Here is a 16,751-nt window from a genome sequence, read left to right as displayed (position 1 = left end):
TTAAAACATGTTTCTAGCAAAACTGTTCATATGAGCTGTTTAATTTCTTTGTACTTCTCCAAGAAGCAACCTGTTTGTTTTTTGTCTAGTTTTGTGATGCATTCCATTTATAATCACATTGTTCTGTTTTCACAAGGATTCAATGTTCTGTACACAGTCATATGTGTGTGTGTGTGCGTGTGTGTGTGTGTGCATGTGTATGTACATGTATGTCAGTTGAGCATTTTGGTTTGAATGAGACATTTGAGGTGCTGTGAATGCATTATATATATCAGAGAATAATATGACAGTAGTAGGCCCCCCTACTGAAGATTTCTGACAAGCTCATCAGTAGTATAACAATTTTGATCCCAATCTCCATGTCAATTGATTGACTGAATATGGCATTTTAACAGCTCTCTCATCAACAAAGTATCCTAGGAAGTTATGGGCCGAGTTAATACAATGCGCGCATCAACGAATCTCTTTAGTGTGCATACAAAATGAACATGTGCTTTTATATGAAATATGGTGAGCACGAACTGCATGTAAATTGTCTGAGATATAGGACCGAGTTGTCCCTGAGACCGAGTTAGCCTGGAACCTTTTGGAATAAAAGTTGATTAACTGACTTTTATTGTTCTTCACTTTTGATCTGAAAATACTCCAAAACAACTCATCGTCCCCGCAAATCACGTCAGCCAGGTAAGTTTCTAGGTAGACTCTTTCGATATACTGCAAGCAAATGTGAAATGGTGCAAGGCAGGTTCTCAAACCCTTACCAGAACTCTGTTTTCACTTTAAAGGGTATGATAGATAGCATACTGCATGAAGTGTTACTAGTACAATAGAAGGTCAATAAACTTTTGCCATTGCACAACCACGGGGAAATCGCCACGTATGACTGAAGACATTAAAACTTTTGAAATTATTTAATACACAGTGCCACACCCTATACGTGAAATGGCAGGCACACGTTAAAACGTAGTACACATTTGATGCTACACTGATACAAACCATAAACATTGCAAAGTTATGTTTTTGTTTGTTTGTTTGTTTGTTTGTTTTACTGCTTACAAGAGCACTAGTATTTGTTTGCTTGCTTGCATGCTCACTTTTATTAAACACACTGTAGACCAAATTTTAATGTCTCTTTAAGGTGCCATATTATTTCCCAGTGGTTACATCTCACACTCAACTAGGCACTGGTAGATAGCTTGGTTCGTACCACATAGGCGTAAGGAGATCCTGTCATGTTATAGAGAAGTAGGTTACTGTATTAAACTGACCCCCCAAAAAGGCAATCCAAGTCATAACTCGAGATCTGTCCAAACCGTTAACGTAATATCAGTCCATGATAAAGGATACAGATGCATTGATTCACCGGGAGAAAATATCGAGGTCAAAAGAAACTCATAAATGGATATAGAAGGTATTTTGGCATGTGACATATGCATGGGCAGAAACAAACTGAAATATTTTCCTCTGTGCAGAGATTATCATGGGTTAATTGATCCTCTGGGTCAGTTGTCGGGATCGCTGAGCTTATTAAATCCAAAGAATAAGAGTCACACCTGTCATACAGTGTGGTGGAATGATATATGAGAGAATTATTAAAGTTGGATGTTTCTAGTCAATTTGATGCTATTTTTTTTTTTTAGTTTTACAGTGAAATTGTGGCAGATTTATGCAAGCTTAATGTATTTTGATCAAATAACATATGAATGAAAAACATAATTATAGTGTATGTATGAAATACCATAAAACATGACATATCATAATAAGTTATGGGTGCTGATCACTGCGGTGTGTCAAGAAAATGGTCTTATGTTGTGGGGACCTCAGTCCAGGGTGGGGGCGGTTCCCCCCCCCCCCCGAAAATGTGTGTGTGTGTGTGTGTGTGTGTGTGTGTGCGGGGGGGGGGGGGGGGGAATTATTCCCTATAATTCCCAAGGTGTGTACATAATGAAAATTTTGTTGCCTTTTAATAGAAAATTGTCCGTTTCTCCCAATTGTGCACCAGATTGCTTAGTATCAATTCTGAAAATGCAAAATCTCTCAGGTGAGCTGAATGAGTTACCATGATACTAGTCATTCACACTTCTCTCAATATTTATTTTGAATTCTTTTCTCTTTTTTTCTTTTTTTTTTGATAGAAAAAAAAATGTTTAAAAAAAAATCACCAAAAGTGTGCACCATAACAGATCACTGAATTTTAGGTCTGAAAATTATGCAAAATCTCTCTCGACATGTCTGGAGGGGATCGAGATACCCTCCTCCCCGCCCTTGCACATGTGTTCCAAGTTTTGCCCACCCCCCCCCCCCACCCTCCCCCATCGTGAAAACAGATTGACATCTGTGTCCTTAATTATCAGTCCAGATCCTCAATCTTTATTTTTTGTGCCCCCCGTTTAAAAGGCGCATTACCTTTACAAAATTTCAGGATCCTCCCCCTTTCTGCCCCGTTCATCACTCACCAGTGGCAATTGGGATTAAATTTGGATTTAGATTATAATTTAGTTCATATTCATGCAATTTGGAGAGTAAAAGATCCGAAATTTGCTTTAGAGGTTAGCCTACTCTGTTCTCCGGATTCGTTTGAATGTTTTATTTTCCTTCGATGCGTCGACTGTCATATGCAAATGTATGCCACGGAAAAAACAGAGAAAAGAAAAAAAACCGACGCACTTGACATTGGAGTTGACGATTTACATACTAGAGTAGTAAATTATTTATGTGCCGTAAGCGAAACGCGCGCGGGCGCGCGAAATGAACCGCTCGACATACATTGCATGCACTGTATGTAACGATATGCAGCCCTTGGCCCTACCAAAGGGCTTGTGTATTATGTAGTGAGAGTGTGTTGCCAGTGAGTGAGAGCCTGCCTGAGACATATTGCTTAAATTGCTGCGTAATTACCTAGCCATTGCAGCTGAGATTCACTCACCTACATTCTACTTTTTACTGTGACATCAATCCGTGACAAGATGCCAAAAAAAGGTAAATTGGTAAAAGAGTGTGTACCTATATAGAATACGAAGAATGTTAGTCTTTATGACTTTTGACACGTGTATTCCCGTCAGTGCGTAATTGCCTTGGTCCCATCTATCGAAGACTATGTTGCTGATGTCACATACACTATATACAGAGAGTGGACAGTGTAGGTTCTAACATTAGTTAGTTCTATTCCAGTTGTCCAGTCTGCCTCATGTTTATGGATTACTACAGTTAGTGTAACTTGTCATCTATTATTGTGTCATCATTTTGCTTTCCTTGTAGTTACCACGACAGCATTGCACAGCTTCATTCTAACGTTAGATGCTCTATCTAGCGCGCGTTACTGTTCTAGATTGTAAATTTACCAGTGTAAAAATATTTTGTTACCGAGCTCTTGACCATATTGATATTCAATGGCGCGTATGGCGGGCATGGGCCATGTAAATCGCTGCGCGCTGCGCTGGCACTAAAAAACCACCAGTTTTATTTTAGGCTTATTTACATCAGTAACGACAACATTAAGCTTCTCTGCAATATTTAACTACAAAAATGTATACAAAATCATGTCTGCAACAATCTAACCGTTAGAGTAAAATATCCTGTTTGCGGCAGTTTAAGCATTGTTAGTGTTTTTCCAACTTGTAAACAAATCGGGCAAATTATTTTCAACCATTTCATATATCATAGACAAGATTATTCATTAACGCAATTGTTTTCATAAAAGAAATTTACAATTGACCAACACAGTTTTCATGATTTACCAGGGCAAAACCCGGCACAATTTTCGCCGATAACGATAAGGGCGATATGCGACGTAGTATTTCTGCTTGCGGCACGATGTCAGTCCGGGAAACCCGCTCATGAGGACCGCCCCCGCGTACGAGGATGGTCCCTCCTCATGAGGACCTCCCCCCTCCTCATGAGGCCCCCCGGGGAACGCCTCATGAGGCCCCCCCTTCACTTCTTATTCATCTCACATCTGACGTATAAATTGTCGCAACTTTGCACGGTGATTTTTTGTTACACACACATGTCCACTATCCATGATGAAAAGAAGAAAAAATCCTGTCTGTTTTTTTTTTTTAAATCGAGTTTTAATCACCCGATGCAGAGCGCCCATCAAAACACGGGCGCCAGCGCGTTCGCACAATGCAAGATTGCCGCACCTAGCGGCCTGATCCGACTAAATATTTTCGATGCTTTTTTCTGCGGCTCTCACCTCTCCGCGCACGAATTAGCCTCGTGAAGCTGAAGTCTGACATCTTTTTACACAAATTCGTAACGAGAAAAATTAAATCAGTACTAACCTGATCTTGTCCATATATTCCAAATTACTATTCCACACTGATAGAGTAGGTGGGTAGATGACATACTCCAGTTTGTTAGCAAAATAATCACTTTGTAGGTATGACGAGTTCACTTTCTTCGTCAATTCCGCCCACGATTCCGCCGCCCGCTTACCGTTTGGGCGCTTTCTCTGGAATCATCCCGCGACGCGACGTACGTCGCATCACATCACGCATCCAGCACATACCAGTCTGGTACTTAGTATGTGCTGGATGCGTGATGTATGCGACGTACGTCGCGTCGCGGGATGATTCCAGAAAAAGCGCCCAAACGGCGGAATCGTGGGCGGAATTGACGAAGAAAGTGAACTTGTCATACCTACAAAGTGATTATTTTGCTAACAAACTGGAGTATGTCATCTACCCACCTACTCTATCAGTGTGGAATAGTAATTTGGAATATATGGACAAGATCAGGTTAGTACTGATTTAATTTTTCTCGTTACGAATTTGTGTAAAAAGATGTCAGACTTCAGCTTCACGAGGCTGATTCGTGCGCGGAGAGGTGAGAGCCGCAGAAAAAAGCATCGAAAATATTTAGTCGGATCAGGCCGCTAGGTGCAGCAGTCTTGCATTGTGCGAACGCGTTGGCGCCCGTGTTTTGATGGGCGCTCTGCATCGGGTGATTAAAACTCGATTTAAAAAAAAAAAACAGACAGGATTTTTTCTTCTTTTCATCATGGATAGTGGACATGTGTGTGTAACAAAAAATCACCGTGCAAAGTTGCGACAATTTATACGTCAGATGTGAGATGAATAAGAAGTGAAGGGGGGGCCTCATGAGGCGTTCCCCGGGGGGCCTCATGAGGAGGGGGGAGGTCCTCATGAGGAGGGACCATCCTCGTACGCGGGGGCGGTCCTCATGAGCGGGTTTCCCGGACTGATGTACAATCCCTATGCAATGCGCGCATGCTCCGCGATCTTTAGCTGAATGCCTTCACATGTCTCGCAAAACATTGCGTAAGCGCCAATTCCCATTGCGAAAGCATGTGAAAATAGCGGGTGCACATGCATCGGCGGCAAACAAGATCGTAATTCTGGCGGTGTTGTTGATGTCTTTCTCGTGTTTTTCTGAATTTTTTCCGTGGTAACATCCACTTTCCGAACAAAAATGGCGGCCCACATCGGCTCGCGAAAGTTCTATTTTATTTGAGGATATGTTTTCAAAATCCATGAGCATCGGGAAAACGACAAAAAAATCAAGTTTCTTGGACCATTATTTCTTAATTGATGTGTTAAGAAGTACCGAAAATTTTATTTTGGATGCTATATGTTGTCATTTAGGTGAGAAAATTTCACTTTCGTCAGAGATCGTGCCCAATGTATCGGTTGGTTTTTGTTGATTGCTAGTGTGTTAGTATATGTGTAGCGTGCATGTAACAGTGCAGTGCTGTGTTTAGCGGTATATTACCGTGTATGTTGTACCTGCAGTGAACGGCTGCACGGCCGCTTACTGCCGCAGTTACTCTAATAGTCTACATATGTACATGCCATGTTACATGTATCAAACCACTTTTATGTTAATGTTGATTATAAACGTTTAATACATCATGAAATTAAATTTACATCATGAAATTTCACAGAATCCCCAAATTTATCACCATGATAATCCATCAGAAATCAGTCCAACCTCTCTCTCCAGAATCTGAGAATGCGGACACGCGATATGCGCGTTCAATGTCACACGCGCTATTCGCGTACAAGGCCACTGAAAAATGGGCCGCGCCATACCTTGTTGCCGTTGGGTTGCACCACGGACGTTGCCTCGCCCGTTGGTGTTTAAATTCTGGCGAGTCGGTACTTGCATTCAACCCCGGTACATTTAATCACTGCATCGGCACGTACGGAGATTTTTGTTTTTCTTTTGTGTTTTTGAGGATACCATCACACTCTGAGCTTGCGATTTATAAGTGAAAAGTCTCACACAAAATGGCATGATTTCTCAATCTTTAGCACTTTTTAGGTGACCCTGATTCTCCACACTGGATTTCATTCGCGCTTACTTTGGAAAAGTTGCGCAGATTCTGCGTTTTTGACGACAAAATTCACGTTGAATTTTGGGAGGTGACTAAGGCACTTTTCTGTTGTGAACGATTGCCAGTATATGAAATGGTGCATGTGATTCATGTGTGCTGTAACAGTAGAATTTGCTGGCTTGTGATAAGTCAAAGTGTTAGAGTCCAGATTCTGGAGGCCATCTGAAAACTGGGGATTTTCCTCTATCTATTTAAACAGAATAATTTTAAGCTGCGAGGACTTCACCTATTGATGTATGTAGTAAAACAAAAAGTTTAATCTCACTAGAACTAGGTTCTATGCCTGTGCCTGAGAGTATGTGTGGAAGTAAAAAAAGTGTTTTGTCAGTATTCATGAGAGTAACGTCCACATGCATGCAGAGTAGGTGTCATATGACATGCCAAATCTTCACATTGTGCATGTGAACAAGGACATGCATTTAAAACTAAACAGTGACTGCCTTAAAGAAATTCCAAAAAAAAAATACCCAGTGGGTAATTATTTTGTTTTTCATCAGGTGGAGGAAGGTCAAAACCCCAGCACAAGGGACGTGCTCGGAAGTTTACCTCACCAGAAGAGATGGCCGCTCAGATGAAGGAAGATGAAGAAGCCAGAAAGCGAGGGGTAAGCAAAAGAAGTCTTGATCTGCTAGGAATGATTCATTCTTCATATAACAACATCTGCTGGAAAGGGAAATGCCAAAACCAGCTCATTACCACTGATGAGGCTTCCTACTTTGGCCTAAATTATGTACAGATTACTTTGTTATTCAAGGACTGCACTGCAGCAACTTAGTACAGACTTCGTGGTAGAGATGGCATTACAAGTACTTTCAAAATGCAGTCATATTTCTGAATATATGAGTGGGTATGCAAGTAACATATAAATGTCATGGAATGTCGTGTCATTTTTTATTTTTTTTATTTTTGTCTTACATGCTTGGACTGGATGAAATGTATAAAAACGGGACACAGTGTCATATTTTGTAGTCTTATTATTTTCTCTCTTACAATCTTAGGTCGGATAAAAATGAGTAGTCATGCACTCTGACATACAGGATACCATTGCATCTATTTTAACTGTAGTATATGTCATAACACACTATTTTGGTTTATGGGGGAAATTATCTCTTCTATGTACTCTACTAGGCTTTTTGGGCTGGAACAACCTTGTACCGTTGAAAAAGCTATTAAAACTGATACTCTGATAGCTGCAGTAATTGTTTGATCTTTCAGGAACACTTAAGAGACAATAATGTTATGCCTGCATGAAAATATCTTTTTATGCCTCCGCCAACGAAGTGGCTGGAGGCATTATGTTTTCGGGTCGTCCATCCGTCTGTCCTTTTTGTCCCGTTTTGTTTTTGTCGATATCTCAAGAACCGTGAGGTGGTTTTGCATCAAACATGGTATGAGGGTATATCCTGGGGGGATAATACTTTGTTTGGATTTTAGGGTCACGGGGTCAAAGGTCAAAGGTCACAGGTTATTTTGTGAAAAAAAGGTTGAAATTTCATGTTTTTCTCCATATCTCGCAAATGGTTCAAGGTATCTTCATGGAACTTAGTATATATGCATGTACCGATGGGCAGTGATTATCTAGGGAAGTTGGAGGTCATGGGTCAAAGGTCGGGGGGGGTCAAAGGTCAAGGTCAACTCCTCAAAATATCACTACTTTCCTTATATTTATGCAATGCCTGAAGGATTTTTTTTTAACTTGATGTATGCATGTATAACCCAATATATATTCTGTGGGAAGTTTCTTGCCAAAAGGTTTAAAGGTCAAGTGAAAGTGCTAAATTGCATGTCTTCCTCCATATCTCAAAAGTAACTCAAGGTATTATCATGAAACTTACATATTTATGCATGTTCTACCTAACAGTGATTCTCTTTGGAACTGTGAGGTCAAAGGTCAAAGGCCAGGTTTAGATAGTACTATTTTACCATTTGATACTGAAATTATACTTTTTCTCAATACCTTGAAAATTACTCAATGCATAAACTTATAAAAGGGTCAAAAGTCAAGTACAAATCATCAGTTCCCCCAAATACCTGCACTCTGACGTTTTAATCATTCATCCAATTGAACCTAGTTCTAGGAAAGTGAACATTCAGCACATTTGTGGCAAACCTGTCATTTTAATATTTTGCCAGTTGTGTGAAACTGTCATCACACATTGTCAAGACATTGTACTATAGACCTATTAGGAGAACCATGCATTATGGCGGAGGCATACCAGTCGCCATAGCGACATTTCTAGTTCATAGATATTTTTGTTGGCAATCAGTAGCAATCAGTCAAGTAAATATGCAAGAAATCAGTGTTCTATCCCAATTTTTGAAGGGGTTCTAGCCTTGATACTTTAATTCATGATGTCTGCTTCTCACCTAGCCAAGGGGTGATGAGGATGGTGGTGAGGAGGATGAGAGTCCGCAGAGCAGAGCAGGAAGACTGCCCCCATCAGACTCTGAGGAGAGTAGCGAGGAGGAGGAAGAGGAATCGGTAGGAATCTTATCCCATGCAGTCAAGAGATTACATCTAATGTAGCATGATTGGGGTAACTTACATGTTTTGTTAACCCGTTCAGGACAGTTTGATTTTGCTGCACTTATTCCCCATAGACGCTTGCCCGAGTATACTCGGGACTCATCCTCACTGGTTTAATGAAACAATACTATCCATATCTTTTGGTGTCAAGTTTAGTAATTGTACTTTGCCTTATCAACAGATAGCAGTGATTTAAGTGAGTATCACACGATGTGATGCTTTGCAAAGCATGAATAAAAGCAGAATGAAGCTGCAGTATGCCAATGTCAACACCCCAAAATGAAAGAATGGTAGTAGGAGAGTAAAAAGTGAGTGTAGGTTCTCCAGTGGCATGCTAACTGCTGGCTTGTGTCAAGACATGGTGAGGGTATCAAAATCAACCCAATTCATTCTATACTGTAGCAGATGTAGACTTGCTAATTAGAATATAATCACTGTGATATGAAGTTTGTCAACATCCCTCCATAGGAACACACAGTCCATTATATTCCTTTCTGGCCCTTCATTGTCTGTAGGATCTTGTACAGTTAAACACTCTTAGTTTACCCAATTGTCATAAAAAAAAAAAAAAAATAGAACAAACAAACGAGTAGTAGCTTTGATGCTCACTGATATGTGCCATTGGAAATTTACCTGGTATCTGTATATACATGTATATGAGGTACGTGTTCAAATTGAGTTAGCATCTTGTTTCTGTACTTCACCCTTAGTCACTGAAGGAATCGTTTCTTATCTCCTTACAGAAAGGAAAAGGTGTGGAACATCTTATAGAAGTCTCAAATCCCAACAGGAAATTGCAGAAGATGCAGAAAGCTTCCAACGTCGATGTCAACCAAGGAGTGCAAAATCTCTCAAGAAGAGAACGGTGAGAAAGCAATTACATAGAAGAGTTTTCAATGAACTTTTGGATGCCAGTAGTGTGATTGTTGTAATCCTGTCTTTATTGATAAATAAAACAAAGGACATGTTGACATATACCAGGTCCATGGTCCTATTCTTTATACATGGCAGGTAATGAAGCACAGATTCTAACAGTGAACAAATTACAATATAGGTATATTTACAGCATATTTTTTAGGTTGACAACAATCACACAAAATCTAAGTGATCACCATTCATTTCCCCATGCAGTACATATACACTGTATTACATTTCTGATTGCTGAAGTGTTAATCCAATTGTACTATTTTTCAGATTTTTCCTGGATACAATTACATTATTTTGAGTGTGTGATTGTCAATAACGAATGAATCATTTCGTTATTTGTCCAGGATTCTTATCACATCTAAAATATGAAATAAATTTTTATTTTTGTAGACTGATTCATAAAGTTAGAAGATTCTTTATGGCATTCTGTTTTATCTGTTTCGTTCTCCAGAGTTTCATTAGAACAGTCTACCAGTGTATGATGATTTTGTTGCAGTTGTCAACAATATCTTGAATAAGTTACTGTTTTGTTGATATTATGTCACAGCACAGGGTTTGACCGTCGCATGTGCTTCCATAGAACATTTTTTTTTTTCTTTCGTCAGTCACCATTCTCAACATGTTTCTCACATTTTTTGCCAGTTTAATTTCTGTTGTTGTTATATTTCCCAGAGAAGAGATAGAGAAGCAGCAAGCGAAGGACCGATACCTCAAGTTCCACGCAGCGGGGAAGACGGAGGAGGCTCGGGCTGACCTGGCAAGGCTAGCAATCGTTAAGAAGGAGAGAGAGGAGGCGGCCAAGAGGAGGGAACTTGAGGCCAAAGGTCAGTTTACTGTAAAACCAGGCTGCACACTGGCCACTGGTCGGATGGTCAGGACCAGTAAAAATCACTGTTGGACCAGTAACTTTTTCAAAAATGGACCAGTAATCAAATGGAAAAACTTGGTACCTACTGGTCCAACAGGGACTGGCCGAACCAGTAGAAAAAAGGGGTTATTGTGCAGCCCTGTGTAAAACCAGACATTTTGCGTGCATGAAATTTTTGTGCATTTTGCAAGGAGCCAAGATTCGGAAGTCAAAAGCACGGGAGAGTTTTTGTCTACCCACATGCACTGAATGCCAGTCACCAATTCACAAACGTCTCATGCCGCAGATGTTTCTGGGCTTACAGTATTACTTACGAAATGCTTTCATCATTTACATGCATATTTTGTCCAATAGTACTGATGATAGCGATAACGAAGATGATAAAAGTAGCATTAGTGGTGAAAAGATATTGATAATGTAAGTGATAGCGATGAATATGATGACAAAGATAATAGTATCAATAATGATAATAATTATAAAAGAGATGAAAATGATGATGATAATGATTATGATAATAGTAACAATAGTGATAATGATGATGATAGTAATGATGATGATGAGGATGATGATGATGGTGATAGGTATGAAGCTGTTGTTTTGCTTTTCCACAGCCTAGTCATTGCTAGCCACTGCTCTTTTGAAGGGCCTTGCAATCAATGAGCAATGATCATTAGTTCATGAGACCACAGCCCTAATAGCAGTATTAGAGCACTTCCCTTCAGTACTTCCTGTTTAATAGTCAATACACATGTATGACTGTGATTGTTATCACAATCGCCGTTCCTAAAATCATTGATTAAATCAGTCGATTAAATCAATGAAAATCATTACTGAATGAAAGAAGTAGTCAAGGTGGTAAGGAACTAGAAACTCTTTACTATCCTAAAATGTGGCATTTTGTATCTTTGGATATCAATAGAACTTCAGTTATTTTCTGCGTCGTATGAATATATGTACAGTTGTATACGTAGAGAGCATCAACTGGCTGTATGTCTGGGTCTCTGTCCGTCTGAGTATTTTTTCACGTGAATGAAACAACATGCTGGGTTAGAGAGTCATCTTTTGAGAGAAAATGATCAATTGTTTCATCTTTGTCTCTTTCCTCATTGCTTCCTTTTTCTGCTGTCATTCTGCCTTATGTGTCTGTCCAAAATCTGTTTGTGTGTATGTCTGTCTGTCGGTCTATGTCTCCATCTTTCTCATTCTGCGCCCGCCTCCTTTTTTATTTGTCTGTACAGCCAAAGAATCGCAAAAGGCCAAAGGCAAGAAATGACGACGGAGACGGTCGGGATTTTCTCATGTCTGTAAAGCGCAACTACATCTCTGCAATGCTAGTAAGCCTGCAATAAGAATGGTCGCCCTGGGTCATCTTTCTGGAAAACGTCCACGTACTGGCAAGAAGATAAGCGAATATACCATGTCAACGGTGGTGTGCCCGCCCACTCCACCGGAGGGAAAGAAATGGGTATGATTGCATTGGATGCCCACTGCAGAATTCCGCCGTGTCAAGCAAATGTGATTTTTTTTTTTGTTGAACAGCTACTTCAAGATCTTAATTCCCCCCGTAGTAGATGTTTTTGTTTTGTCTTTGTTTTATTTTCTTTTTAATATGTATATACCATCGTGAGATAGACTTCCTGTCGACAATTACTCCAAATACCAGGGGTGAATGCACGCATGATATATCGTCAAAAAAAGGAGGGGTAACTGTCCACTGGTTGGGGGGGGGGGGGGGGGGGGAGGGGGGACGGGAGGCATGAGACATGCTGAGGAAGGAGTAGAAAATGGATGTTTGTTAATTGTTCGGAACAATTCTGATGTGGTCAACATATTGCGGACACTCGATTTCAAAATGTTACCAAATATTGTCAGTCCATAAGTAGTAGTCTTCAGTGAAGCAGCCCATTAGATAAGATTTCAGCTGTAAGATCCTGTCAGATTACTGTAAAACATCAGAAGTAGAGTAGTGAGCAGCATTCTTATGCAAAATGGCTCTATTTCAGTGAGATCTGTATTTCAGTAGGATACTGTCTGTAATCAATGAGTCTGTTGCTTTTTATACCAGAGCCGCCAGTTGTTTGCTAGTTGTGAAATAATAGGGAATGCCAGTGCCCTGTGGCTTCATACTATTGTTCAAGTCTTTATATTTACTCAAGGATTACGTGCCATAGTCTGGCTCCATCTTATGTCTATATTGAAGATAAATCATACACACACCTAGTGGCTTCCATTTTATGTTGGTTTCTCATCTCAAAGCACAATTCTTTGCTTATTAATCAATGTGCAGAACAAAGCTCACATACATGTCCATCTGTTGCAGTTCAGATGCTACAGTCATACACATGCTCAGATTCCTCAGCAAGTATCGCATAGATACGTAGGGGATGCTCTGCAATTCCCCTCCCCCCATGCGAAATTGCATTGTTCTGCCAGTCACTCATGAAGAATAAGAGATGAATTGAAATAATGGACTGTGATTTTATATCGCAATCAGCTTTGTGTATCTTCAAGTCCACTTTAAGTGGAAATAGTGCAAAAATTTCCTCAGATTCAACGTCAGAAACGGTTGTTGATTTGAATTGTGGTCATGTTATAGCAAATTACCAAAAATCGAGTCTTGAGTTGTTGGGAGAGAGAGGGAGAAAAAAACAACATATCAATTTCAACTCCGAGTTTATGAATTTTTGTGAATATATTGTGCCGGTCAATTAAGAATATATTACTTTAGTAGTCAAATATATGCTTTAGTGTGGCAGAGTATAGTGGCTTCGCGAATTTTTCAGAAATTTTGTGGCAAAGTGCTATTTATCTCTCACCTGCCTCCATTCAGTGTGGAATTGACTGTGAAAGTGGAAATTTTCATGTGAGTAATTTTGTTGTGTTTGGTCGGGCAAGATGAATTTTGAGTATTCTTAATGTCACAGAATCATAACATTGAATAGTGTTCCATATACGGAGCAAATATATTGCATGCTTTTATTTTCGCGCTAATTTCTGGTCGCGCAGTGTGCACGAAAATTTCTACTTTTACAGTATTCCACTTCCACAAGCCTTGCAGGAAGGACTATTGGTAGTCTTGTGTGTAACTTGGCTGGTCTTGAGGTAGAGATATTTCATTTTCTAAATTGGGAATTAACTGCTTCTTATGTTTCTTTAAAGAAGAACGTGTCTTGTGAATAGATACGCAGAACATTCATGTTCCTCATAAAACAACATGTGTACGAAGTCTTAAAAATGTGAGTTTTTGCTGGCTTCTGAGTTACATCATGTGGCATGTCTGAAAACTTAATGGTCAGAGATCGAGATGGTGGCATAAGAAAAACAAAGTGATAGATTCTGTGTCAAAGCCACACCAAGAATATGATCTGGTGTGTCCAGTCCACTTTGAATGGTCAATCATGAGTTCCAGTTAAGATCAGAAGATATGTACGCAGGCCTGCCTAAAGCCTGTAGCTCTTTTAACTAGTAGGTACACTAACATACCAGTACATCATTAGTGTGTTCTAGACAGGGGGTTATTCTGTAAGATTCCTCCCTAGATAATATCTCTTGGTTCTCATTATGCAATATGTCATTTATTAAAGGTTAAAATAACATATGACCCTTAAATGTCAATACACAGTTGTATATGAAATTCCTTGGGGAACAGCAAAATATTGTGTGAATAAAATGATTGTCTTGGGACTGCCTAGGATTTTCAGGTAATGGCTTTTGGCAAACAGTTTCAGCTTTTGTTTCGTTTGTGTTTTTGTTTGTTATTTTTACTGCCAGAAATGGAAACAAAATGTTGAATGCAGGGAATCTTGTGGGCAGGACAAGTGGCATAATATGATGTGAAATTTGTACAAAGTATAGACTTTTTTTCTAATATCGTGTAGCTAGCAAAGTTTGCATGAAAGGTCACTGGCAGTGAATTGTCATCCGACATAATATTATTTCTCTTCAGTTTTGTCTTGCTTTTTTCTGTCTTTTGTTTCATATGATGCATACTATATGTGAAAGCCATTATAATCATTATTACTGTTATCATTTTTTTTTTTACAATTCCATGTTCACATTTTCTGAAATGTATTTATTGAACTAGTATGCATATATAATTATATGTGTAGTACATGATATTTTGAAGAAGCTGCAAATCAGTCTCGTTAAAAAAATTATCTATCGTCGATTTCTCCTCCACGTAATGTGCACCCAGAATGTAACAATTTTGTGTCACTTTTCTTCAGTTTGGTTATGATTTCAGTGACATACAGAAAAAACGTAATAGGGTTGTGCAGCATTCACTGCCTTATTTGCTGTACTTAAAATATTTGTCTATTAACTCTCTTTGTTGCAAATCCAGTCATGTTCTGCACATAAATACTCATGTATAGCAAGACTTTCATCCCTATGGATTTTCATGGTTTCAAAGCTACAGACTGTATACATTTTTATTATTATCTTTTTTTTTTTTTCATGGGGGAGAGGGCCGATGAATTGATCTTGGTAATATCTTTTCATATTTCTTTTCTGAGTTTACTTCCCTCTTATTAATTAAGTTCTTATTTTTGTGTTTTGTTCTTATTTTTGTGTTTCGTTCTCCTTCACATTATGTTTGGAATAGAGCACTCACAAGCCTACTTACTTCACTTGTGATATACTGGTATGTAATAGTGTATGTCTCAATTCAATTCTTTATTATTTCATTGGCACTGCATGCCTCAGAAGTGCATCTCTGTGGATTGTTTATGTAATAAAGATTTAACTCCACCTCAGAAATCTCAGTGTATGTATATGTGTATGTGTATGAAGATTTCCACATGGGATGGGTTATACTCCTAGATAAATGCAACCCTCCACTGGACTGGACAATATTCACAACTGCAATGATAATGTATGTGTGTATGTCTGTGTGTTTGGGTCTCTGTGTCTTGTATACACGGTGTATCTCTGTATGCAAGCATTCATCGCTACCATGCGAGTACCATGTAAATACTGCAGGTGAAGTCATATACCAGGTTGCTACAACACACACGCACACACACACACACAACACACTGCAGACCCACTCCGTTTCTCAGTAAAGCCAGTTTGGCTGTAAATTTTTCATACAAGAGGCTTTGTATGGAGTTAGCTTTGTACATTGTACATTTGTTATGAATATTCATTTATTGCACAATACAGTGCATATCAGCTGGAGTATATTTTGTGTGTCTGTGTGTGTGTGTGTGTGTGTGTGTGTGTGTGTGTGTGTGTGTGTGTTAAGTTGTGGATACATCTGTATGTTTGAAGCGAAAACAGTTCTCTGGTGTGCTTGCAGAACTGTAAATTTTTGCTTTAATCTGTATACTTTGTATAAGGAATGTGTGAAAGAATGCAATTACAATTAGGTAGTGATGAAAATGTGAAATAGTAACCAATAAGGTTCACACAAAGTATTTCAGTTTCAGAGCTTACCCGATCATCCATGCAACGGAATGTTATACATTTGATAACATCAATTACAATATATTGGTCCATAATGGTATCCATCGCTCACGTGGGTGAACTGCTTGCAGTCTGTTCTGCGTGTGATTCAAAACTACTGCTTGGACACGATTCAATCATCACCAACCAGCAGCATTCTACACACCCACTAATGACTGGGGGAGGGCACTTGCGGAATAAAAGTTGGTAAACTAACTGTTTCACACCCTTTGATCTCAAAATACTACAAAACAACTCGATATCCTGACAAATGGTGTCGGCCAGACAAGTTTCTAGATAGATCTTTCCGATATATATAGCAAGCAAATTCAAAATGGTGGAAGATGAATGTTAGGGTCTCGCCAAGTACTATGTTTCAGCTTTTAGAAAATGGGCAACAGTTATCTCTTTCTCAGAAATAAGTACAGACACGCAGACAGACACATGGTTATGCCACATCCACACACACCCTCTTCACTACCCACATATGCCCTCAGTTACATTGAAAACAACATATAAGACACTGTAAGTGAAGTCTTCTCAAAGGAAGACAACACAAACATAACATATGAAAGAAATTCATCACAAAACTCCATTAATTGTACATTGACATATTAGTGATATAT

General features: G+C 39.2%; 1 protein-coding gene across 1 annotated transcript; it reads left to right on the top strand.

The window, feature by feature from the left end:
* The first annotated feature begins 2,845 nt into the window (after positions 1–2,845).
* LOC139709721 (28 kDa heat- and acid-stable phosphoprotein-like) lies at positions 2,846–12,029 on the top strand. Its single transcript, XM_071621676.1, has 6 exons — positions 2,846–2,979; positions 6,856–6,962; positions 8,730–8,840; positions 9,629–9,750; positions 10,485–10,683; positions 11,919–12,029. The coding sequence occupies exons 1-6, from the start codon at positions 2,967–2,969 to the stop codon at positions 12,027–12,029; spliced, it is 663 nt and encodes a 220-aa protein (XP_071477777.1). The 5' UTR covers positions 2,846–2,966.
* Positions 12,030–16,751: the final 4,722 nt, after the last annotated feature.

Source organism: Diadema antillarum, unplaced genomic scaffold, assembly GCF_040938485.1.
Source record: "Diadema antillarum isolate AM-2024a unplaced genomic scaffold, OU_Dant_1.0 seq00001465_RagTag, whole genome shotgun sequence".
Classification (NCBI taxonomy): Eukaryota; Metazoa; Echinodermata; class Echinoidea; order Diadematoida; family Diadematidae; genus Diadema; species Diadema antillarum.
Note: the sequence above shows the minus strand (reverse complement) of the source record. Positions and strands in the feature narration are given on the sequence as shown.

Bases quoted from the DNA above. Each gene is read 5' to 3' on its own strand.
- LOC139709721 (XM_071621676.1), top strand. The intron at 8,841-9,628 runs GTAGGAATCTTA...ATCTCCTTACAG, and splicing joins AGGAGGAGGAAGAGGAATCG to AAAGGAAAAGGTGTGGAACA. The intron at 9,751-10,484 runs GTGAGAAAGCAA...TATATTTCCCAG, and splicing joins AATCTCTCAAGAAGAGAACG to AGAAGAGATAGAGAAGCAGC.